Consider the following 26,413-nt stretch of genomic DNA (forward strand, 5'->3'; position numbering starts at 1 on the left):
GACCTTTGTCTTCAGTTCTTTATTATATTTGAACCTTTAAGAAACATATAACATCATATATACCACTATTCAGTAAAAATCTATTCTAGATTTTAGGAAGCACACTCCACAAACTATCACATTTCTGGTCTCTAAGACTACTAAAGGCTTATCAAAAAGGTAGGCTCTGATGTATGGAATCTTGAGCCTTGAGGTTTTCATCACTGTAAAATATGTGCAAGTGGATAAACTTAATTCCTCTTTTTCTTTGGGAATGGGCTAATCATACTGAAGTTTGTAGTCCAATATAAGAATATTCCATTCCTTAAGCTCTGCTGTCTATCATGACTTTGGAAAACCAACCTGGTAAAAAAGTGTTGTTACAATAAGGATGTCTCCCTTGTTACAATAAGGATGAATTTCCCAGAACGCCTGCCATATCACCTAGAATGAAAAGCACTGTAGATAATACACATGTGTTGTGCTCACTTTAATGAAGATTTCACACCAGCACTGCTCTACCAGGGACACATTTCTGCACCAGTCTGATCTATGTGTTGTTGGTTTCAGGCTACATCCTACCCTGTACGAGAACTCCTGATACCTGACAGTAGAAATAAAAAAGATACTCACATGATGTTTTCAAGAGGGCACTCTGTACAAGTACACAAGACAGGGACTTGGAAAGCTGTGGGTGGGCTGGGAAGGTTTAAAGCTCTGGCTTTGGTGAGCACCCAAGTGAGCCAAAGGAAGGCTTTTGTAAGAGCAGACTCTGCAGCATCAAAGGTAATTCTCGAAAAGAGGTGGGTGTCTTCTCATTAATCTCAGTTCTGAGGCTTCAGAAGTTGAGAGCTACCAAAAGTATCCAAAGGAAAGCGGTATTTCCACAAACCTAAGACAGCTGACTGCTTAAGCTGTCATGTTAATGGCTGAAAAGACTTTGGTGGTATCAATGGAAAAGGAAATGATTAATATACAGACCACATAACACCATTAAAACCAAAACACTTTTTTTTTCATTTAAAAAAGTTTAGGACACATAAAACAAGGCAACATTTATTCCTTCTTCTCGTCTTCTGGCATGGGGTCTGTGGGTGGCTCCTCTACTGTTGCACTGTTGCTCTCTGAGCCAGTATTACTATCACTGGTCCCTTCTACCTCCATGCTGTCAACCCCCTCCTGCCCACTCTCCTTGTCCTCAGGAGTAGACGTGCCTTCTTCACCGTTCTGTTGGCTCTCTGTTGTTTCTTCAAGGTGTGTCTCCTCTGTAATCACACATTTGCCACTGTCAGTTCCAAAACAAACATTTATGCTAACTATGCTGATGGCGTAAGATGTTCTGTCTGATATGACAGCCACTAGCCACACATGGATAAGTACCTGAAACTGACCAGTATGACTCAGGAATTTTTAAGCATATTTGGGACAAGTTAGGGTATAAAAATCTATTTTTACCTATAGATTTATAAAATTTAAATACAAACCAAACACTGAGAACTGAGCTTTTGAAATTAAGAAGTGTATAAAATACACACTAGATTTCAAATATTTGCTATGACAAAAGAATGTAAGACAGTTACAATTGTGTGTGTGTGCATGCATGTGTAGGTCAGAGAAGGACCTTACATGTTGTGTTCTTAAGAACTCTCCACCTTTCTGAGACACAATCTCTCACTGAGCTGGAAGAGACCATGTAGGCTAGGCTGGGCCCTAGGGATCTGTCCATCCCCACCTCCCCAGAGTGGGATGATAAGCATGCACCACCATGTCTACTTTTGACACACGGGCTCAAGTCCCACATGCTGAGCTCTTTCCCTAGCCTAAGAAGGTTAATAATTTAAAAAATGTTGATACACATTAACTATTTGGATGTACTGGGTTAAACGTAACATTAAAAGTAAGCCAGAGGCAGTGGCGCTGGAAGCTTTGGCTACCCAGGGGTTGACGTTAAGACTGGCTGAGTCTGGCCCATACAGTTCAACAAGACCCTGCCTGAAATAGACAAAACAAAGGCACAAAGATGAGATGCTCTGTTCAAAGTCCACTTCCTTTGCAAAGTTAAAAGCACAAGGCTTTTGACATTTCAATTTTTTTTTCTTTAGCTCCCTCTCCGTTTTCTTTTCCTTAAACTAGAAGACAGAACTCAAAATATCCAGATGCTGTCAGAGTAAGAGGGGCCTCATTCAGGGGCAAAACAGACTCAGGACTGAGCACATGGTCTGGTTGCAAGATAAGCAAAGAACTGTACTTTGATTTGCAAGCATTTGCTGTAATTACAAAAATGTACTCTAGCCCCAAATTTATGGTAAAAAACAGGTTCACAAAGACAGAAAGAGGCCCAGACAATGAAGATTAAAACCAGACTGCCTGAAGAGAACCTGCTGAGTTAATACTGAACAATACTGCTAGAGATACTGATGTTCCATTAAACATTGTCCAGGCAGCTGCTGAGTACAAAGTATGCCCATGTCCCTTCTGTTTCCTGTTAGCTTCTCTGATGGTGATCCCTAACTACCTTTGGCTTATTCTTGTTTACCCAATGGACAAGGTCAATAGTGCCACAAGGCAAGGTGATCTCAAAACTCCATGAATAACCAAAGTTTTAGTATTTGATGTAAGTTTTACCTTTTTTTTTTTAAACCTAGAGGAATACTTTTCAGGAAAATCTTAACATCAGAAAGCATTGTTCTAGGGTGACATTGGCTATCCAGTGAAACTACTTACAGAAAGATGGAGGTAAGACGTGGCTTACTGCTTTTACTTTGCCCAATGCCATCCTAGGACACCAAAGACAACAAATCTTGGGGCCAATGATCATATCTTATGTAAATAGTAGCCATAAAAGTTAAAATATTATTGCCTATCAATCCTTTGCCAAATCTAGTACAAGATGCACTCATAGAGGCCAGTACTTGTTCAAATGAGGAAATGAAATAAAACACCTAGTAAAGTCCCAGTCCCGGTAATAGGGAACAGAGGAGCCCCCCCCACCCCCTGTCTGTCTCTAGAACCATACCCACTCACATGGTACTAACCAAGAGTTCAGATGGGAAGACTGTGCTGCCCCGCAGTGCCAGAAACAGTGGCAGTCAAGTCTACCATGGAGAGCAAGACTGGAAAGTCATCACAGTGACTCAAGGGAGTGAGGACTGCTCAAGAGCATCCGGACAGGAAAGCCAGGCCAGCTGTCAAGGAGTCTTGACTTCACACTTCCTGGTGTCAAGGGGTCGGTTACCTGTCTCCATCGGGATGTTCTCCTCATCTTTCTTCTCCTCAGCTTTGTTCACCACTTGCTCTTCCTCAGGGGCGATGTTGCCCTGACTGCGCTCCGCTTGCTCTGCTGCCTCCTTCTCTCTCTCCTCCTGCCTTTTTCGGGCCTGTTCCTCCGCCTGTGCAATTTCAGCTGCAATTTTCTCCATGTCTACTTCTACCTTCAGACCACATAACTAGTTATCAAAACAAAAAACAAAAAAAAACAAAAAAAACAAAAACACCCAAAAATCAAACAAACAAAACAATTAGCAATGCTTTCTTCCTATAACCTTGGAATCAAATAAATTGTCTCCTGGTGTACATAATGGTATTTACATGATGGGAAAAAAAACAAAGCAATGTTTTGTCCTGAAACTATACAGGACAAAGAAAGGTGCTCTAAGAGCTATCAGCCACTGAAGGGGCAGGGGCTGCTGGGCACTGTCCCAGAACTGGGGAGCCTTAGGATTTCCCCACTCATACCTCAGCTACCAAACACATGATTTACTTATTTATTTTTTTGTTTTGTTTTGTTTTCTTGAGATAGGGTCTCCTACATAGCTCTGGAGCTCACTGTATAGACCAGGCTACTTCTGCCTGGTGTGAAGATTTACTTGTTTTGATATAAAATGCAACATCTAATGAAGGCATCTATGAATAAATTACAATAAAGTGAAAACAACATTCACAACTACAAAGATTTTAAACAAAACATCAGAGAGCTCTATCACCCTCTATACATATAAGGCCTTGTCCTTACATGTATACCACAGGAAAGTGAAAATTCAGTGTAATTCTTCCAGAAACTCGGAATGATTTTATAAAGATAGTACTAGCTGTGCTGTGATGTCAGCACTGTTTCACAGTGACCAACACTCAATAGAAACATTATTTTAAGGAAAAGCAACAGGCGTAGGACAAATGAATAGAATGTACCCTTTTAAGTTCATTGTTAAAGGAGTCTGTGCTTTCCAGGAATTTCCTCTTCTTCTCCTGGTGTCGCTCCTCTATCTGAAGAAGCTCAGCTTCCAGTTTCCGCTGTAAGGTGTCAGACCAGAGTATGCACAGTAATAAAGCAGATGCAAAATACAGAAGTATGCCATTTTTAAATAGTTCAGACTTTCAAGTATAATTCTGCATTTTTAATTATGTATACATGTGTGTGGGGATGTACACCAGTACAGGTGCCCATGAAGGCCAGAAGAGGGTGTCAGATGTCCTGGAGCTGGAATTAACCTCACAGGGGTGCTAGGAACTGAATCCAGGTCCTCTTGAAGGGCAGAACATGCTCAACCACCAAACCACCTCTCTAGGCCACTAGTTTTGCCATCTAGTATAAAATCTAGCTATTATTTTAAAAATGTAACATAGGGGAATGACTGATTAGTAAGATGTTAATGAGTAAATTCTTTGTGAAAAACATTTTATAGTACTGCAGCAAAGGCTGATGGGGTATCCCCAAACTGTTCAGTTTGCATCCGTCTCTTAATAGATATACTTGCACTATAACGTTCTATCTCAGTTTTCAATGACAAACTTCCTAAGCTCCAGGAATGGTCCCTCCCTTCAGCCCGTCTCAAAGCAGGCACAGGCAACACCACTTCCCAGTCTGCTTACGATTGTGGCAGAGCCACATCCCTTGGATGTGTGGTGCAGACTTCTAGTATAATGAATGTTTTCTGGCCTTACCTGATGAACCATTAAAGACTGGACCTGTCGCTTGAGGACCTGCATTCTAGCTGTTGTTACGACTGACCGCACATCAGGTACCACACTCTCGCTGAGGATCTCACTGATGAGGCGGTGGTTTCTCTGGAAACGGGCAGTAGCTGTATGCTTCATTGAAAAGCCATCATCATAATCTGGAATGAAGGAAATGTTCTGGAAATTAGGTGGCTAGTGTAGTAAGCAGAACAATGTTAACAAGCAATTGCCTACTAAGGGTGGCCCGCAGTGTCCTGGCAGGTGGGCTTGCCCAGCATCAGGGCCATCTGGGCAGGCCACAGGAAGAACTACACAGAGACACAAGACACAACCCACTCAAGTGTTGTTCCCATAAAGCTACTAAGGCAGTGGTCCCAACCTGTGGGTCTTGAACTCTTTGTGGTCAAAAGACCCTTTCACAGGGTTGCATGTCAGACATTTACATTATGATTCATAACATAGCAAAATCACAGTTACAAAGTAGACACAAAAATAATTTTATGGTTGGGTCACCACAACATAAGGAACTCTATTAACGCGTCACAGCATCAGGAAGGTTGAGAACCACCGTATGTTTGAGATTTGGTTAAAACACAACAAATGTCTTTTAGCCCTGGGATCCACGTAGAGCCTGCATGTGATGGCAGTACTTGAAATTCTGCCGAAAGTTCCATTCTCCTGATACTCATCGAAGGCATTTGGTAAATGCGGGACTATCACTGGGACATGTCTTTATTACAGTTGTTAAAATTAATGAAAATGTTCATTTGGAAAATTATCAGCATTTTCTTTAGCTAAATTTAGTTTTCTAGGTAGTATTTATGTTTTATCACATCAAAAACTGGTAAAGATCCAAACTAATCTTTTAGAAAAAGACAAAAACAAACAAACAAACAAACAAACAAAACAAACAAAAAACCCCCCCAAAACAGCTTGATTTCATGGCTGGGCGATGGTTTGCTTGGTAGCTTTTGCCAGGCAAGCATAAGAATCTCCATTTGGATCCCAGCCAGCATCTAGGTAAAACTAGGCGGGGCAGATTCTGGAGGCTCAATGGGCATGCTAGCTAAAATAGCAAGCTCTAGGTTCAGAGAGAGACTCTTGTCTCAAAATAAGGCATAGAAGCAATTCAGTATGCCATCTGGACGTCAAGCCCGACTTCCACACGTGCCGCAACACGGAAGTAGGAGTGCATACACCATGTGCAACCATATCACAAAAGGCGGAGCTTGAGGAAAATACTCAATGTCGATACACACAATCACATATACGACACACACAGACACACCACTCTAAATTTGTTTGTTTCTCTGTTTGTTAGAGACAGGGTTTCTCTGCCTTGACTGTCCTGGAACTTGCTCTGTAGACCAGGCTGGCCTCAGACTCATAGAGATCCGCCTGTCTCTACCTCCCAAGAGCTGTTATTAAAGGCATGCAACTCTACTGGCCAACCTAAATTTATTTAAAAAATTTTCATTTATGCATGTACATAGCTTTATTAATGTGTAAAGGTGACACCCAAACTTAGGTACATATAGCATACATGTGGCTTACATGTTTTGTTTTATGGTGGAGGCTGTGTTATTTTTGGTGTGTGAGATGCATGCATATGGTCTGCAGGTATGCACACAAGTACATATACACGTGGAGACCAGAGGAGGATGATGAGCATCTTCCTGTCTCTTTTTGCTCATCCCTTGAGGACAGACCTCTCACTAAAATGGAAGCTCACCATTTTGGCTCAGCTAGCTACTATCAGGCGACCAGAATTGCTTGTTTCAGCTTCCCAATGCTGGAGTTTTGGGTATGTGCTAGCCACGCTTGGATTTTTGCATGGGCGCTGGAGATCTGAACTTAAGTCCTTGTGCTTTCACAGCAAGAGCTCTTACCTACCCAGCCATCTGAGCTCCAAGGTGTGTGATTTTTTTTTTTTTGAAACAAAATTTCACTATGTAGCTCAGGCAGGCTTAGAACTCACAGCAGCCTTCCTGCCTTAGTCTCTCAAGTGCTAAGACAATAGTGTGTACAAGCATTCGCTTATTTCTAGTAGCACAAGAGTGCTTCCTTTCTCTTTCTCTACCACCTTCACATACCTGGTAGCAATCTGTATTAGTATCTACCTAACAGTTTCCTTTACATTAACTCATTAAACGGAGTTAAACGGAGCAAGTTTTCCTCCACTTTAGATGAAAACAAAGTGCGCCTCATCCTTCGTGTCTCACAGGCGTGCAGGGCCTATGTTTCAGAGGCCTGCTGCTGTACATGGTGGGCTCTGAAGAGTCTTGTGTGGAATCTTGTGTGGATCAAGGACAGGACCCTCTAAGAAGTCCCTGGATGCCGTCCTCATGGAGGCAGAGCCCATCTCTTGGTTTCTGTATAATTCTCCCTCTCAACCAGAGTAGTGGTTCTCAACCAGTGGTGTGTGCTCCTGTGTGTGGGTGAAATGACCTTTTCACAGAGGTTGCATACCCGATATCCTGCATAGCAGGTGTTTATATCACAATTCAGAACAGTAGCAAAGTTAGAGTTATGAAGGAACAAAGAAAATAATCTTACAGTTGGGGTCACCACAACACGAGGAACTGTTATCAAAGGGTTGCAGCATTAGAAAAAGTTGAAAACCACTTATCCTAGAGGATATTATTCTATCACTACAGATTCTCTTTTTTTTGGCTTTTCAAGACAGGGTTTCTCTGTGTTGCCTTGGCTGTCCTGGACTCACTTTGTAGACTAGCCTGGCTTTGAACTCAACAGAGATCCACCTGCCTCTGCCTCCCTGAGTGCTGAGATTACAGGCGTGCACCACTATGCCCGGCTTATAGCTTCTTAATTACTATATTCCGTGTTAATATAAGAGCCTCTCACTGCTACTATATTTTGTTTAGGAAAATTTTCATTTTCTATATATGGCTTCTACATTGCTAACCTTTGTTTATACTGTATAGATCTTCATTCTTCCAGTTATTTGTAGACTTGAGCTATTGTTTTAGTCATGATTTTCTTACATCAATCTATATGCCTTTAACACTCAATTTCTGTTTCTAGTCCACATGTTATTATATTCTATTGCATTAATGAGAACTTTTGCTAGTAACTCCAATGGATCCTTTTGAAGCTCATCCCTGATTCTGCCTCCTATTTAGCTAAATTTATTCACTTTCTCCTCCTCTACTGTTATCACTCTGAAGTTCTTAAGAACTTTCTCTGGTATTTTCAAAAGTGGGATCTTAAATTACAATCTTAGTATTTTGGTGGCTGGTAGTTACTGCTTCTAATCTTGTCCACAGTGTAGCAGACACAGAGAAAATAAACACAGCATGCTCTGCATGTCTGAGGTCCAGGACAGCAATCTGCACATGGAATCCTTAACTAGGAAGGTTGGCCATCTGTGGGGATGTGTGAAGGGCAATGGTGAATGATTGCATGAGTGTTATTCTCCAATTTATATTGGATTTTAAAATTTTATAAGTTTTTATAAGACTTCCACACACTCATTAATTTTTGCTTCTAAGAGCCTTTAATTCAGAAAATTTAGGCAACCAGTAAGATTGGATGAGGCAATTAAGAACATGTACAGTTAGAGGACCAGAGTTCAGTTCTCAGAACCCATCCTCCTGTAACTCCAGCGCCAGAGGATCTGACACCCTCTTCTGGCCTCCTCAGGCACTGCACCCACATGTACAAACCTATAGGCTTGCTACACACATAATTAAAAAAAAAAAAAAAAAAAAAAAAAAAAAAAAAAAAAAAAAAAAAAAAGACTGGCTGTAACTGGAAGGTAAAAGAAGCCAGGTGTGGTAGCCCACACCTTTAATCCCACACATGAGGCCGAGGCAGGCAGATCTCTGTAAGTTCACCACCAGCTTGGGATGCATGCTGAGCTCCTGGTCCCCAGCACTATGTAGATAGATATTCTGTCTAAAAACCAAAACCAAAAACCAAGTACCAACCAACCAACCAACAAGAAGTTAAAAGGAAAACAAAAACAAAAACAACCAAAAAACCTAATTGTGATAATAAAAGAAAAGAGAAGAAAAAAAGAAACAATACATCATCATACCAGGTTAGGGTATGTCAGCAAAAATCTGTAACCCCCACATTTGGAAGCTGAGACTGGAGAATCAGTTCAAGGTAAATCTGGGCAACACAGTGAGATCATGTCTTGAAAACCAAACAAATCTTTTATTCTGAGTACAAAGACTTTGAAAAGTAGTAACTACAGCTTTATTTCCACACTGTAAAGGGTATTTTTTTTCCATGGGAAAGCCACACAAAAAAATCTTATCGTTGAGAAGACTTAAAATTATGCTTTCCCACTTAAAAGAATAAAAACCTCGAATTAGGATTTACCTTCTGTGTTAATTCAGAGAGAATGCATACCCAAAGGCCCACTTTCCTCTTACCATCTGGATCCTCAGCAGGCTGAATGCTCATGTAAGGCTCTCCTTTCTCCATGCGAGACTGCCTCTGTCGACTTTCTTCCTCTAATGCTGCTTCTGCACGACTTTTTGCATTAATATATGCAAGGTATGCAGGGGAGTTATGATAGGCCTTCATAGATTCATTGTACTCTATCTGAAATTCAAAGGGTGTTGGTTTTAGAACATGAATTCTACAGGCTACCATGTGCCTGCACCATCCATCTGAACATCAGAGGGTTGAGGTAAACAAGCAAGGCAGTCCTCCTACCTTTTCTGCTTCGTATTCGTTTAAATATTCTTGTTTTTCTTCATCAGTGAGATCTCGCCACATGCCACCAATAATCTTGCCAATCTCCCACAACTTTAGGTCAGGGTTGGAAGCCTTTACTTGGTCCCAGACCTTAAGAAGTCAACAGTTGAAAATTCAATATTAATGACTAAGTATAGTCATTTAAAAATACTCTAATATGGAAACTTTTAAACACAAACAAAAGCAGAGAAGACAGCATCAAACTTGCATACACCAATCAGCCTGCTTCAAAACTGCCAACAGCTGGCTCATTTCATCTTTACCCTCTGGATCTCATACACCATGTCATTTCACGCATAAATACTTCAAACTGATTAAGCTAAGAACATCATTGATCACTGTAAACACAGTGAATTAACTGGACAGTTAAGACTGTTTCTAATTGTTCAAGTTATTTTAGAAATACATTTGTATAATACAATGGTATCATACTATCAAACGCATGTACTAATTATCATCAAAATAATATTTTTATTATACTTATTACATTCTCCTTAGTACTTAATATTCGTCTCATGTCTTTCACTATTTAAAAGGTATCACTTTTATGGCTATAGACTAATCTGTTTAAAAAGATTTTAGCAGTTTATTTAACCATGTTCCTTTTGCATCTGAGTTCTGGAATTCTGAAATCAGAACTTAAAAAATTACAAGTTATTTTTTTAAAGATTTATTTATTATTATTATTATTATGTATACAATGTTCTGCCTGCATGTGCCTTCTGCCTTCTGGTGCCTGAATGTCAGAAGAAGGCACCAGACGTCATTATAGATGGTTGTGAACCACCATGTGGTTGCTGGGAACTGAACTCAGGACCTTTGGAAGAGCAGCCAGTGCTCTTAACCTGAGACATCTCTTCAGCCCAAAGTACAAGTTTTTTAGTCCCACCCTCAAATATGTATAAGGAAGATGCCAAGCCAGCCTAAAATCGCATGTGAGGCCAGTAAGTGGAGCTCCCCGGCACCCACCTTTCTGCTGTACCTCATGTAGGGCATCAGCGGCTTATCTGGTGGCTTTGGAGGCTTTGGAATCGTAATGCCAGAGGATGCCTGTAAAAGAGTAAAATACATTAATTATTCAATTGCAAGGAGGTCATGACCACCTGAAAAGAAAGTCCCTTAAAAATTCTAATGCGCCTTTCTTCTACTCGTCCATGGATACAAGATTCTTATATTTTCTCCAAAGAAAATAGATATCACTGCAAATTTAGAAATGTTTATATCAAAAGAAAATGACTTTAAACACATAATATTTAATGTTTTACTTAGCAGTTTATTGCCACTGTTTTGACAATCTGGCTGCAAGAATAAAATATTATACAATAATCCATACACTGAAAAAAAATATTTGCCAATATGAAAATAGAAAAAAGAGTAAATGCCTCACATTTAGGACATTACCTGGTATCCTTTTATTTTGCTCAGTTACCATTATGCATACAGTCAACACTAGATTATCTATTCACTCTGAACACTTAGCACTTACCATACACACACTGTCTACAGGGGATCTTGTTATCGTTAAAGAAATGTACCTCCATACAAACAACACAGAGACTACTTCCCAGGTTAAAAAAAAATATCACCAATAGGAAACAGGAAATAATTAGAAATCTAGCTAGCTAGCTAGCTAAGTAAATAAATAAATAATTTCATTTAGAAATACTTATTTTTCTTAAGGTTTCACATTATCTTATAGTTTTCTGTTTTACATCTTTGTAGTTCTGGGGCAGTGGCTTTCTTACAGGGGATCAAGGTATGCAAATAGAAGTCATACTTTCGTCTTAGTCAGATCACCAGAGACATAAAGAAGCATCTTGGGAACTGAGCACCAGCAGATTCTGGGTCTTGTGTATGTTACATTTGAGGCCCATTCCTTAACATTGCTTTTGTGGAAAAGAAACCAGGACAAGGAAATGCAAGACACACAGAAAAAGAATAATACAAGAAGAAGGACTATAATTTTTCAAAAAGGTATTGAGGAAGCTGGTGAGAGGAAAAAGTAAAAGGGGAGAAATAAGAGTGTTAGGTACTGGTCCTGTCTCTGTGAGGAGACACAGGCGACAGCAGGCAGATGCCCCATACAGAGCTGCTGTTCCAAGGGCACCTGGTTCTTAACTTTTCTGTCTCCTCTTTATATCATCACTGCTCTGATGAAGGAGCCAAAATAAGTATCACTTGTCTCTGACATCACTGGGGACCCTGATCCTGACCCTCTTTGCCAGAATGGGCAAGAGGACAGCTTGTTTTACTTTAATTTCAAAACACACACTGGCAAATCCTTGCTGCTATGACCCACAGACAGATTTGGTCTTAGACAGCACTGGGCCATGGAATGAAATGAGACATGGGGGCCGGAACTGTCAGTGTGAGAGTAGCCACTCAGGGAAGCAGGCACCTCGGTTTGCAGGAGTCCTAAGAAGAAGGCAGAGTTATGGCTAACTGTTATGTTAGAAAGCTGCTTCTCAACACAGGAAGTGATTAGAAAACATTTTCAACCCAGACCCTATACAAACTTTTGGAACACAAAGTTGGTTATAAAAAACAAAAACAAAAACAAACAAACAAACAACCCCCCCCAAAGTTTAGTAATATTTGCTCTTATTTTCCAAAGCATCACATTTTAGAACATTAACAGATTTGCTAATTTACCCCCTTTCTCAAAGTACCAAATATTACTGATTTCATATTATTATACTGTCAGCTTACCAAAACAAACAAACAAACAAAACCAAAACAACAACACAAAACAATGCTCCCCCATTTCCTAAGAATAATAAAGTTAAATTCTAGTTGGTTTGGGGATCCTAAGAAATTTTATCGTCATACACCACCATCTTTCTAAATGTTCCAAACACTTCTCTACTCTGCACTAAGCACACTTTATTTATTCCTTTGTGTGCTCCTGAGTATGAAAGACTGACATCGTCTTTTTCCCTGAGTGGCCCAAGGGCATGGTTTTGGAGTAGTCCACTTTGCTGTGTCGATGGGATCTTTCTGTGTTGTTATCAGGAAACCTACCTGTAGCTCCAATTCTCCATCCTTTCAATTTCTGTCTTCCCATTTGCAATGAATTGGAGGTGGGGAAGCAAATACTATGCTTGTTAAAAGTGTTCTAACCTAAGAGTTAGATCTGTGGGTAAAGTCCATGACTTTGTGACCAATTCATCTTGGCTAGCACAAAAGGTTTCTTTCTCAATTCTTGGCTGTTTCTCTTGTAAGGTCTTATTTAAGGATTTTCTTTTGGAGAGAGGATTTCCACTAGCAAGAAGTAGGCTGCTTTTAACATTTTGTCTCAATCTGTTTAGGAACCTATGTTTTAGAGAATGTGAACTATCATCTGACAAAGCCATCAGGCATGGGCTGCACTCACAGCTGTCTTGAGTCCTCCAAAGCTCTCAATCTGGCACCTAAGTGTGTTATCTGAAAACTACCCACATGGAACAAAGCTCTTGCTTTGTTTCACAGAATGATTCTGCCAAATCAGTATGGCTATTTATGGACAACAATTTACTCATGAGGAGCATTCCCCACAAAGTAGTGCATCTGGGGTCATTCTGTACAAACACTTTCTATGAGCAACGGAGTCCCAAAACAGCAAGTCAGGGAGGGATAAAAGAGAATGCAAGCCCTGGGGCTTTTGGCAATCTGATCACAAATCAGTCTGGTGGTAATAGGACAAAAGAACAATAATACAAGGGAACGACTACAAAGAACAAAACACCAGACTTCTCACTCCTGACCTCTTCCCTACACTGACAGCTAGAGCTCACTCCTAATTCTGAGTTCTTCTGTTCCCCAGGAGGGAAAGGGTTGAAAATAGATAAGCAGCATAGGCCCAGACAAGGTGCACTCTCCTGTTTCTAGTGGGGTCTTCACCGAGTGACTTTACTTTGTATTAGCTGAGAAGCCTCCCTGCCATGAACAAATGAAGAACTGGCTGTTTATACAAACCCCAAACCAAATCACTCTAGGATCACAGTGACTACTCCTGTTCCACCAGCCTGGCCACGAGAGCTCACTGTGTGGAGCTATTCAGAACCACCATCCTTATGCACTACCCATAAATACATTTCTGAATTACCACAAATGACCTGAAATGAATTCTTCTTTCTGTGCGAACCATAATGTTCTTTATCACCTGATAGTCTTGCCACTCATTACACTTGGGAAACAACACATTTAGGCCAGAGGAAAACATGTGCTGCTGCACACAGAAACTATGTGCATCTCACAATGCACACATAAACATATTCTGTCAGAATCCTTTTTAGATACTGTGAAATACTTATGGCACATAGAACTTGATATGCTTATGAAGTACAAATTATGCAGAAATGATGAAAAATTTAGACAAACAAAACCTATCAAGCTAAGCAATATGCTTACCAAGATAGACACACAGTTTGATAGTGACGAGTTTTTAGCTATAACTTTACTACAGGGTGAGAGGGTTTTGTTTTTTTAAGTTACATTTTTTTTTTAAATGAACACAGCAAATGAAAACCAAATACTGAAAAGTTTACAGCCATTCTGTTACATATATATTCTCACCAACACCATATTCTAATGGAGGTATTTGACTTTTGGATTTATTACCTTATTTCCTTGGAATTTACAATAATTTACAAAATAAAAACTTTGAAGTATATCATCCAATTTTGATTATCTTAGTTAAATCACTGAAATGAAGCATCCCAAGTTTTAAGAGTCATCCGTCTACTGGATTGGAATGGGACCTCTAGTTGTACTTAATCTGATACCTAGAATTAATGGCATTCAAATTTTATTCTGAAATTCCTTGAAGTGACAGTCAAATCTTTTTCTGTATTAAGCTGGAAAGAAATGAGTCTCAGATATGTCAATAACTAAATCCAAAAGACAAATAACTAGGTGTCAAAGTGTGGACAGGCAGGTCTGCCAAAGGCGTTCCAGTGCAGACAGAGCCAGGCTCCAGAGTCCTAGCGTGTCTTAAGAAACTACATCCTAGAGAATAATGCCAATTACCTTAAACAATGAAAGACACCCTTCAGGTCATAAAATATTTTAACCAAAAGAATTCTAGATTTGTTTACACATATGGTATGAGCATTAAGTGTCCAAGGTTTTATCCCTTCTGATCACTAAACAGAATGGATTTCTTTTCTTCCAGGTATATATCCAGACTGCACTTTTTTTTTTTTTTTTTTTTCAGTGTAAGACTGTACAAAATAGCTGAAAAGTCAGGTTAAAATTTTTAAATGGCTGTGCTTCTGATTCAAAAGAACCTAATTCTGGAGGCATTTCTGGTCAATTCCAGTTGTTTGCCGGAGGCTGTAATAGTTGATTCTCCTACCGTGACCCGGCTGTTGGTGCCCGGGTTCCCTCCCAGCCTGTAGTTGTTGTAGGCGAGATGACTGTATGGATTGTATCCCACAAACCCTGGTGTGCTGGGCATTTGCTGATGGAAACAAATGAGACAAAAACACGAATGAGAAATGAGCTCAAACGAGGAAAACACAGAAATGAAAAATGATCTGCATATGGCATGCAAAAGCAACCTGAATTTAAACAAGCAATGATGTGTTGTATTGTTCTTTTTGTTGTTCTTGTTGAGGAAATTGTTTTTTTTTTTTTTTCCCCATTGAGAAAACCAGCCTGCAAGTGTGCATGTGCATGTGTGTGTGCATGTTTCTTCTCTTTCCCTTGGGAGGGGTTAGGGATGCTTGTGAGACTGAGCATGTTTTGTTCTGAGGAAAGCACCACACTGCAAACATCTGCAACTATTTCATGGTCAACAGTATGAGCTAACAATTTAGCCATCTGGGATGTCAGAGATAGGAAAGCTTCAAGTATGATAATCTTTAAGTCTGAAAACACTACATGCAAACGAAACATGATTTATTTGACATTTATGTGGATGCCACCAATGCACTCATTTACTAAGAACAAAAACAAGAAATGGATCTGCTTTTCAAAGACAACTTTAAATAATTTTATATGTGACAAATGAGAATAGACTCAAATCAGGAAGCCAGGAACTGTTAACAGGAAAGAACATGTGCTGGATTCAATGGATGCCACATGCATGATTTCAAAACAAGGACTTGTAAGAAATGCATAGATCTCATACTGGGGTACTATCTGATCTTTAACTCAGTCATTCTTTCATAGGCTTTTTCTTCCATCTCTTCTTTGATCCATCTTCCATAGGTAACCATGAACAGTTTATGCATTTAATTTTAATGGGAGCTACATTTTCTTTGACAGACTTGAACTTTCTTTTTCATCTGATTTCCTGAAGTCTCTCAGCTTTTCCAAATACAATTGCTCACTGCAGCAACAAAATTCTTGATTTTTGTGAATTATGTGTTGATATAATCACAAATGGGTTCTTATATAATTGTGGCCTTGTGGTTAATACAATGACATCCAATGTTCATAAAATAAAGGCATAATGCATAAAAAGAATGTAGTAGAGACCAATAGTGTAGATAACTTAGTGAAACTCAATCATAACAAGTGATAGCAATGCCATTTTACATGCAATTAACATAGCGCTCCTGAATTATACAAAAAGTATATATACCTGACACATCCCCACTAAACTTTACTGTCACCAAATAAATGCCAGCTCATAACACATGCCCTTGTATATACCCTTAGTACATTCAAGCAGGCAGCACACGGGGTACTTTTTAGAGGGAAACAAAATGATCAATTGATAGCCCATAGAGTTAGAGAAGGCGCAAATTAAGCATATTTAAGTAGCAAAACACAGATGAGACAGTAAAGGCACAAAAGAAGGGCCTGTTCCAGGTGGAGTGCTCACTGGAGTGGTGGCAGTGGGAGGGTGGGTGGTGGTGATGCGGTAAAAACAATGGAATTAAAGAAAAAGAGAGAGACTAGCTCATTGAGCATCTGCTAGATGTTATAATCCCTAGTTTCTGGATTCTGTGTGTAAATGTGATGAGGACTAAAAAGAAAATCCCTTTCTTTGCATGAAAACTCAGAAGAGGATTTTGGTTTTAAAAATATCTTTATTTAAAAAAATAATAGCAAGTTTGCTTACTATACACTCCTGGAGGTAGTATTTATAACAGTGATACCTCCAAACACTGCAAAAACAATGATTCATAGGTTCCATATGAAGTAATAATGTAAGCAAATAGGGGAATTAAAAAAAAAAAATCAAGCTAGCATATTGTAATTATACCATTTCTGAAGTTGAGGGGCCTCATTACATCTTTGAGGTGAGACTCTTAATTGCTCAACTCAACCTGCACACAACCATGAGCATAATGCGATGGAGATGGTGGTAAAGAAATGTTCTTTAAGAAAGAAAAATAATGAAGCACAAGACTTTACAGTCTGTGGGAGGCAACTTCACAGACTGTGTTACATGAAGTGAGTTTAAGGATGTATGACACGCTTTTTAAAAAGAGCATCTAAGGAAAAACAAACTGTTGATAAATGTAACTACAGCATTCACCTACAGGTTAGTATAGCAGACTAGTCACCTAATGGAGAAAACAAAATGACACAGGAACTCATTAGTAATAAAGTAGACTAGCCTGAAATTAGTTGGTAGAGGGTATGGAAGGAAGAGCTAGCAGATATTAAAGAATTAATTTTGGGCTGGGCATGCTGATAATCCCAGCATTTGGAAGGCCGAGGCAGAAGGAGCACCATTTCGAAGCCAGCCTGGGCTACATAGAGACCCTGTCTCAAAACAAAACAAAACAAAATAAATAAAAATATTCCTGATTCGATTCTGATTTTGTAGGATATGGTTATGTTAAGTGATTTTTTTTTTTGTTTTTTTTTTTTTTTGTTGTTGTTTTTTTTTTTTTTGGCTGTTGTTGCTGTTTTTAAAACAGTAAGAAAGCCATCTCAGCATTTCAACAAGGGCTTCTACAGTTGCTGTTAAATCTGAACTGTGAATTGGATAATTATTTTACATGCTGATCAACCTGGGCTAGAGCTTGCTGGGTGAAAACAGTTCACAACCATTAGACACTCTGAAACAGATCAGTTGGCAAACCATTATAATTTATGGAGAAGAACAAAATTTGGTAGCAAGATCTGACCCACGGGTAATGAGACCCTTACTTGAGCAGCTTGAAAATAAGATTTATGATAAGTATAGTTAGCCTCAGAACTAGAAACTTTATTTAATGTGAAAATTTTATATACAGACAAGAAGGTTTAATTAAAAAAATTGTGTTGTTGTGGTTCCTAGGACCTTGCACATGCTAGGCAGGAGCTCTCCCACTGAGTGTAAATCCCTAGCCCTTACAGGGAGAGAAAAAGGGAACCAGCTGAAGGTTAGGTTTAAAAGCAACAAAAAAAATACATAATGCCAGAATGAGCATTAACTCAGTATCAACCTAAAGACTCTTTAACAGGGAAAACTAAAAAGAAAGAAGTGTTTCACTTATTTCCCATTAGGAAAAAAACAGAGCACAGGAGGTTGGAAGCTCATAGCATGTATTTTTAAGTGTTGGGTTTGGTTCAAGGCAGGATGAAAAGAATTATTCTATTTAGTAGGAAGTGCTGAATTTTAGCTGAATTTTCTATCCTGTGGCTGTGATGACTGAGTGACTGTTACTGGAAGACATCTGGGTTTTTGTATCAAGGCCAGACTTGGCTATTACATTAACAAGAAAATTAAAACTTACTGTTGCAGGAGCTGGGGTGGGAGGTGGGGCATAAGATGGTCTTTCTGTTTGAAAGAAAATAAATAACTTCTTGTAAACAACTGAGATATAATACTATGCAACAAAACTACCAATGGTCCTGTTTTGAAGAAAAAAAAAATGAGAGTATTTTGGAATTCCCATTTGCTAGGGCATTAGTCTCGTATTAACACAGATTGATAAATATAAAAATTGAAACTTACTTGACATTTTGGAAGATTAAGTTCTCAGTTCCTTAAGAATGAATCTGAGACACTAAAATAAAAAAAAAGAAAAAAAAGAAAAAAAAAGAGAATCAAAACTCAGCAAGCATAAGAGAATGTTTTCCTAAAGAATAGGGTAGTTTGGTATTTCTGAGCAAAATTACTTCACTGTTAATTGCTAATAATCAAGCCTTTTGCATTTTTTAAACTAGTTCTTGTCATTTGATTGATCAGAATTAAATGATGAAAATAAATTACTGGGAAATTTAGAGTTGTATTAGAGATGGATTATTAGGTTTTTGCTTATGATATTGAGCCACGTCTTGTATGGAAAACATTTTGCTGATGCCATGCAAACGTTTACTTAGACTGATAAAAAAAAATAATGACAATAGAATGTGATGTATTATCAGGGTGACCCCAACAAGGCCTACCAGATGCTGACAAATAACCCCTGATCAGAAGCTCTGCCTTACTTAGGAGACATCTTTTACTGAAACAGAGCAATGACTTGTTCCTGGAGGCAGTTTGGAAGATAACTCGGTATGATAACAAACTTTACAATCTCTTTTATTGGTAAATAGTTTCATAAGTGCTGGAACAGATTTCAGAGTCTACTTTGATGATTCTTATTGGTCCTTTACAGCCCATTTCAGAAATTATCTCACGTGCTTTCTTGATAAATTAACCGGGCAGAATTAAATGCACCGTCTCTGTATTCCTATATGGTTTACAAAGATCAATGGCATTTTTCCTCACACAACATGCCAATATGGCTAGGTTTTGTCTTGCAGGAGAGGTCTAATTTATTACTGTCTCCTTTATTATTAAGGTCTCCTTGCAGGAGAGGTCTAATTTATTACTGTTATTGCTCAAACGTTAACTCAATTCTTCATAAATTTGGTCCTAGTATTACCAGCTCACAGCATGGACAGATGTGAGCTCGCTCCTTACTCAACACACACCACGTTCGGTATGTATAAAGGGATGAAAATTTAATTTTAGAAAGAAGGCGAATAAATTATGACTCTTGGAGTACTTTCATCCAACATTATGTAAAACACACATTTTCCTTCCCTCAACACCCAGTAGGCCTTGCCGTGGGGGGCCCCCCCGACACAAACCTTAACAACGTCCCTGGTCCCTTACACCTCACTGCCAATACTTACAAGTGACTGCTCCCCTGTGCTAAGAGTGTAAGAACAGTGGATCTAACCACAGTGCCTGGCATGGAACTCAGTTTACCTCACGGGTCAGGCTTATATACAGTCTCGCTCGCACTAGGCACAACGACCCTCACCAGACACGTACGGCTGGTCCCCATTTTACAAACGAAGAAACAGTCGCAGGGCAATTAAGGTAAGCTTCTAAAGCCATAGGCCCAGAACCGCCAGAGGTGGGTTTAAACCCAACCCACACCGACTCAAGAGTTCACGCCTCACTCCAGGCCACCCCGGGGAGTCCGATCCGGGTCGCTGCCTGGACCAGAAGGGGAAGCCACCTTCCCGGTGGGTGAGGACCTCCCCGCTGGCCTTGCCCGGAGGGCTCCCCGAGGTCCTCTGAGTGTTGTTTTTTTGGTCTTTTTTTTTTTTTTTTGGCGGAGGGTGAGCATTCCCGGCAACTCCCCTGCGGGGGGTTTAGGCACCGGTGCTCGGCCAGCTTCGGGAGTCGAGCCGTACAGGGACCAGGAGCACCTCCGAGGAGGAGCTGTCCCGGATGGGGCTCCCTCGAGACCCCGCCGCCGCTAGGCCTCACGGAGGCCGCCCCGGGCCCCAGCTCCCGCCTGGCAGCCGAGCCGGAACCCCAGCACCCCGCGGGAACTCGGGGTCCCGCCGGGCCGAAACCCCGCAGCTCGCCACCCTCCCCGAGCCGGTCGGGCCCACTTGGAGACACTCACCCGCGGGCCGAGCAGGCGCCCGCAGCTCCGGCTTCGCTTCCCTTTGTCCCGCGCTCGCCCCGCCCCTCGCGCCGGAGCTTCCGCGCTCGCACTTTCCACACGGCGCGGGGTTTCTCCGCGGGCCGCGGCCGGCTGCCCTCACACGAACGGCCCTTCCGGCGAGGACGCGGCGAGGCTCGGTGCGGCCAAAGGAAATTATTATTATTTTTTCCTCCCTCCCCGGGCTCCACGGTTTCCTCCGAAGTCTCGCACTCTGGATCCCGTCCCAGTCGGGCGCCGATTCGTCACGGCGAAGGAGGGCGGAGAAGGCCGGGGCCGCGGTTCGGGCCCCCGCTCCGGGGCCAGGCGGCGGGGCCTGGGCGGGGAGCGCGGCGGGGACAACCCCCCGGGCGGGTGGGCGCCGCCGAGTGAGGCCGGAGCCTGGGCGAAGGCCCGCCGGGGCCTCTCCCGGGAGCGGGCGGGACGCGGCTCCCGCGCGCCCCGCTGGTTCCCTTCGCTCCCGGTCGTCCGGGCGCCGCCGCCGCCGCAGGATGGAGGAGAAGGGAGGCGGGGAGGACTCGGGGTCGCCGCCGCGTCGAGGTCCTTCCTGGCGCCCAGCAGGGCTCCCTGCCTCGGCCGCGTCGGCGAAAAGCAACACGGGAGTTTTGTGGGGTTTCCGGGTGCTTCTGGAGGCTGAGTGATGGCGGCGGGTGTCTGAGCCTTGGGGTCCTCAGATGTCAGCTCCCTCCTTCCTGGTCGCCTACCTGTGACAATTCACATCTCTTCCCGGGAGGGCCGGTTGAGCCCAGCCTCGCTTGTCTTCAGAGGGCCAGCTCAGGTGTCTCTTTGTGGTGCCCTCCTGGAACTTTTTCCCAGGCCAATCCTTTCTTTGGCTCTGTGGAGTACCTTGTCTGATAACCTCGGTAGGGACTGGGCCATCTGCAGTCTTGGAAAATCTTGAAAACAAAGGTTCAGACATCTGGACCGGACAGTTTCGTAATTGCCAGTGCCCTCCGAGGGCTAGACTCCTGGTTAGATGTTCAGTTAGCGTGCGTGGAGGCACCTTTCTGGACAATCCCAGAGCTCTAATTACAGGCACTTTGGCGGACCCTATGCAGTATAGAATACCTAGCTAAATATGTGTCCCGGCGGAGGAAAAATGAACAGGCGACCTGTGGTTATCTATTTTAGCCTATAGAGAAACTGAATACAGGGGCTACCCGTTGGCTCTTATCCTGGTTGTGACAACACCAGGATATGAGTTTTCCTTAGAAGTCTTCAGAACCAGGGCTACGTGATATTACTGTCCATTATTTTACTGTCCATATATTACTGTCCAATATTTTCATATGTGTGAGTAGAAGTGAAGGAAATGGAAGAGTGTATTGAAAGGAGAGACAGAATGTTGTTTTCAGATGAATGGGTAGCATGAGGGCATGTCTGAATATTTATTTATTTATTTATTTATTTATTTATTTATTTATTTATTTAACACAAAAAGCATAGAGAGGGTAAATGTAGGATCCACAAAGTTACAGCAGGGGTCCAGTGTCTTCTTACTCAGCCTCTGCCCAGCACCTCCAGCCTTGTTACTCCCTTGCCTTAGCAAGTGAGGGATTACAGAGAGAGGGCAGGAAGCCGGGCCTGGTGGCACACGCCTGTAATCCCAGTACTTGGGGAGGCAGTGGTAGGCGATTGGCCTGGAGTTCGAGGCCAGCCTGAACAACAAAGTGAGACCAGGACAGCCAAGAATATACAGAAAAACTCTATCTCAAAAAACCATTTAAAAAAGAAAGAGAAAGAAAAGGGGTTAGGTGTGTGTGTGTGTCTGCTATAGCATGGCGTCCCCAGCTAGGCAGTTTTCCGAAGAAAAATGGTTTTGAGCATGCTGTGGTGGAAAGGGCTGTGGTGGAAAGGGCTGGCACAAAGGTGGTTTAAACAAAAAGGGATGAGCCAGGCGAGGTGGCGCAAGCCTGAGGCAGGCGGATCTCTGTGAGTTGGAGGCCAGAACACACAAAGAAACCCTGTCTCGAAAAACCAAACGAAAAACAAAAGAGCAAAAACAAAAAAATGTAATAATATTAATAACAATTATTTGAAAAAAAAAACAGATTAAGTTAATAATTGAAAAAAAAACTGAGGGGATGGGATTCTAAGTGGAGCAGTGCTGCAGGCGTTTTTCCTTGTTCTTTTTACTTCTGTGTGGTGCTGGGGATGGGACACGGCGAGCCTGTGAGCTACATCTGCAGTCCTCTCTTGTGGCTTTTGCTCTAAGGGAACTTTAGTAGGCCTTCCGACCGAACATCAAATCTGTTCCTCAACCCTTGGCTTCCTGTTCATGGCCTCTGCTTTATTGTTTTTTTCTATAGCTTATATGTTATATCTGTAGGTATTTCTTTTATTGATTCTTTTTGGCCTCCAGTTGGAATGGGAACTTTTTTGTAATGGGGACGTTTGATATCTTTTTGAAAATCAAGTTTTAAAAGTAAAATATAATTACATAATTTCTCCCTTTCCATTTCTTCCAGCCCCTTCCATGTTCATTTTTCTGCTTCCTCTCAAATGCGTGGCCTCATTTTCTTTGCTTTATCTCTCTGTCTCTTTCTTTTCTCTCTCTCATATATGTACACATATATAATATAACATATAACATGTGTATTACATAACTATATGAACACCACCTGTTCAGTCCATTTAGTGTTACGTCTGTATATGATTTCAGAGCCAGTCATTTGATATTGAATAACCCATTAGGGGGCTCATTTCTGGAGAAGACTCTTCTGTTCTCAGCAACCCTTGGTTGCCTGTAGTTCTCCAGGGGTGGGGATATTTGATATCTTGAACAGTGGATGATCGACTTAGATGCTTATTATCTGTGAAATTAATGGATGTTGCTCTAGTTATCCTCCTTTGGTTCTTCTAGTCTTTAAGATTTTGAAAATGTATAAAGGGTGCTGTCAACTGGCTCAGCTAGTGAAGGTGCCTTCTTTGTAGCTTGACATCTGAGTTCAGTCCTCACGACCCATGTGGTGGAAGGACAGAACCAGTTCCCACAAGTTGCCCTCTGACTTCCATGTGGTCTACATGCACACATACAAGCAGAGTTAAAATAAATGTAGTGACATGCCATATACATGCAGTAGATTTCAAAAAATCATACTTTTAAAATAAGTAATTCATTTTAAACTTTAGCATAAAATTGTTTCTTTTTCTTTAGACATCACTTGTACTTCAAGACTGTCATGACAGAACAGTACAAGCTGGGTAATTTACTTGGAAGGAATAATTTTTTTCCTGAAATAAAATCGCTATTGTACTTTGAACTATTGCTTAATCATTGTCAGCTGTAATTTTCTTCACAAATTCTTTACTCCCAGAGACAGTTTTCATTTAAGTAGAACTGCACAGTTGAGTAGTGCCTTGCCAGATACTTACTGTGCGTATTGTTTCAAGCAACTAAAGGCAGGGAAGGCAGCAATTAGGAGCAGGCACTGCCTTCTCTTTGTCCTCAGGTACGAACTTGAGGCCTCGGGGACACAGAGCAGTCCCTCCTCTCACGTGGCAGAGCCAGGGCGAGGATCCTACCATTGTTAGTAGTTGGAATTACTCTTTACTTTTGTATTTTGTTATGAACTCATACATTTGAAATATTTCCAGGAGATGGAGGAATATCCATTTCTCCTCTCTACGAGAGGGTGGTATGATTTTGTAAAGTTTCCATGAAGGGGCTGCAGGGATGGCTCAGTGGTTCAGAGTAGTGACTGCTCTTCCAGAGGTCCTAAGTTCAATTCCTGGCAACCTCATGGTGGCTCACAACTATCTATACTGGGAACTGATGCCCTCTTCTGGCATGCGGGTGTACATTCAGATAGAATACTCATATACATTAAAAAAAAATTCTGAAGAGAATTTTCATGAAGATTATGAGTGATCAGTGCCTAGACTTCAGTGCCTAGAGTCCTGCAACCACTTTGCAAATAATGCTGTCTACTATTATATTTTCCCGCAACTTACAGGATTTTGTAATTGTGTGTGTGTGAAGGATCTTACTATATACTTCAGGCTGGCTTGGAACTGAAAAATCTTCCTCTCCCCACCTTCCAAGTGCTGGGATTACAGGTGTGCACTGTCAGCACACAGCTAGATTTAAAAAAAATTAAAGTACCAGCGTGCCATTCTTAGTTTACCTTGGGAACCAAGTTAAACCCACCATCTACGGTGACTAGCTTTGCTTGGCTTAACTCTGCGCAGACATCTTTAAAATGAGAAAGCTCAAATACAAGGCAGCCTTAAGAGTTTATGTTTCAATTTTTTTTATTATGGTGGTATCATTTACTCTGGTAAATTTCTTATTCTGATTTTAAAATGCCTCGAAGCAAACAAAACTCATTTACACATTCAAGTACTACATGTTATACACAGAATAGCTCCATAGTGGAATTTCTCTAGCAAGCTGCGAATCCATGATGCCCAGTACTAACACTGCAGGAGATTGCATTAAACGTATCTCTTTACCATAACCATCATTGCATAGTGCACTAACGAGCACAACATCTCATATGATTGCATGTCAAGGCTTTGATAAAGTTGCAGCACTTAATGATGAATGAAACTTCACCTTTTCTCTCCCCCGAGGTCCGAACCCAGTGCCTCCTGTGTGCTAGGTGAAGCTCTGCTACCCTGCCATGCCCCCAGCCCAAAAGAAACATTTTATGTATTAGATGCAATTTTAGGTCAGACGCTTATGCAAAAACGAGCAGTGAACATGCTGTTGTATCCTTGGCGAACAGCATCATCCCTTTTAACCAGAGAGAGTCAGCTAAAAGGAGCCTGAAGGAACGAAAAAAAGTGAATGTTAAGTCCCTGTATTAAGAGTTAATTAATACAAGTTCCTTGAGGCTAAAGCATATTTACTAGTCAACATATATATGTATGTACACGGGGAGAGAGAGGGAGTGAGAGAGAAGGGATGGATGTTGAAGGCTGCATTAAAATGCTAGTATCGCTGTAGCCCTTAGATACTTCAGCTGGAAACAGAGAGGAGTGGTGAACGGTTTGTACTCCTCTTTGTAGTTGTTTAGAGGGGGAAAAAAAAGCCTATAAACGTCTAATGTCTTAAAAGAGGTATTTATTATTTAAGGTCTCCAAGTATATATACCTGCGTTGAACAAATTAAGTTGTTTAAAAAAAACTTTGCAACAGTTCTTCACTTATTCACAAACATGTTTTACATCTGTATTTATTACAGTATGAGCAAGTTAAAAACAAGGTCTGCAGACATTCTTAGCTCGGGTAGCAGCACTGTGCTGTTTGTTCACATACATGGCTGCAAGAACTCTTCTCCTAGCTCACAGAGCATCTTCTCCAAGGCCACACCAAATGCTACTCACACTTCACTTTACAGATGGAAGAGCCGATGATGAGCAGTTGGCTAACTGTCCCAGTAACTAGAATAACCACCTTTTCAATTTGCTTTAAAAGTTTTGTTCGTACAGCTGGTGTGTGTGTGTGTGTGTGTGTGTGTGTGTGTAAGGATACAACTTTTATAGTTCTTTCAACAAACTGACTCTCCAGCAAACTAGATACTTATTATTAAAAAAAAACCTTTAAGGTATAGAATGACATAATTTTATTAATCATCAAATGACCTTGAGGTATGCGCTATACTTCATTCAGAATTGCTCATGGACTGAACACTTCTCAATTCTCAGGGTTGAAATGATTGTCTGAAAAGGAAAAGTCCTAAGTAAATAGTAAGTCCCCTTCTTTAACATCTGTTTTTAACTGCTGCCCTTTTAGAAGCAGAACAAACATTTTAGGTTCAGCTGGTCTGGAACCACAGAACTCACTGTAACTCTTCAGTACCCAAGCAAGCTGTTCTATTTTCCTTATGATGTTCAGACTTTGAGGGAAATGACAAACTTAACCAAGCCACCTTAATAAGTAAAGTCTCCGCTAAAGCTATATTTGGATGATAAATAAAACACAAA

At 41.0% G+C, this 26,413-nt stretch overlaps 1 protein-coding gene across 3 annotated transcripts; it reads right to left on the bottom strand.

Annotated features, from left to right (window-relative positions):
• Positions 1-972: 972 nt before the first annotated feature.
• On the bottom strand, positions 973-20,811 carry Smarce1 (SWI/SNF related, matrix associated, actin dependent regulator of chromatin, subfamily e, member 1). 3 transcript variants are annotated; one of them, XM_055619957.1, is made up of 11 exons: positions 20,445-20,513; positions 18,548-18,599; positions 18,327-18,370; positions 15,002-15,106; positions 10,636-10,716; positions 9,625-9,756; positions 9,339-9,510; positions 4,921-5,093; positions 4,168-4,269; positions 3,215-3,425; positions 973-1,244 (listed from the first exon to the last, which is right to left on the bottom strand). In XM_055619957.1, exons 2-11 carry the CDS (start codon positions 18,552-18,554, stop codon positions 1,036-1,038), a joined length of 1,236 nt encoding a protein of 411 aa, XP_055475932.1. In that variant the 5' UTR covers positions 18,555-18,599; positions 20,445-20,513; the 3' UTR covers positions 973-1,035. The 3 variants fall into 3 exon arrangements, with proteins under 3 accessions (XP_055475932.1, XP_055475931.1, XP_055475930.1); XM_055619956.1 differs by lacking the exon at positions 18,548-18,599 and having other exon boundaries at positions 3,215-3,410; positions 20,445-20,811; XM_055619955.1 differs by lacking the exon at positions 18,548-18,599 and having other exon boundaries at positions 20,445-20,809.
• Between the last annotated feature and the right edge of the window lie 5,602 nt (positions 20,812-26,413).

This window comes from Psammomys obesus, unplaced genomic scaffold, assembly GCF_907164565.1.
Source record: "Psammomys obesus unplaced genomic scaffold, mPsaObe1.curated_primary_1811, whole genome shotgun sequence".
NCBI lineage: Eukaryota > Metazoa > Chordata > Mammalia > Rodentia > Muridae > Psammomys > Psammomys obesus.

Coding starts and splice junctions, on each gene's coding strand:
- Smarce1 (XM_055619957.1), bottom strand. Junction 10,717..15,001: donor GCACCAACAGCCGGGTCACG/GTAGGAGAATCA, acceptor ACTCTTTTACAG/GCATCCTCTGGCATTACGAT. Junction 5,094..9,338: donor GCCTGCTGAGGATCCAGATG/GTAAGAGGAAAG, acceptor CCTTCATTCCAG/ATTATGATGATGGCTTTTCA.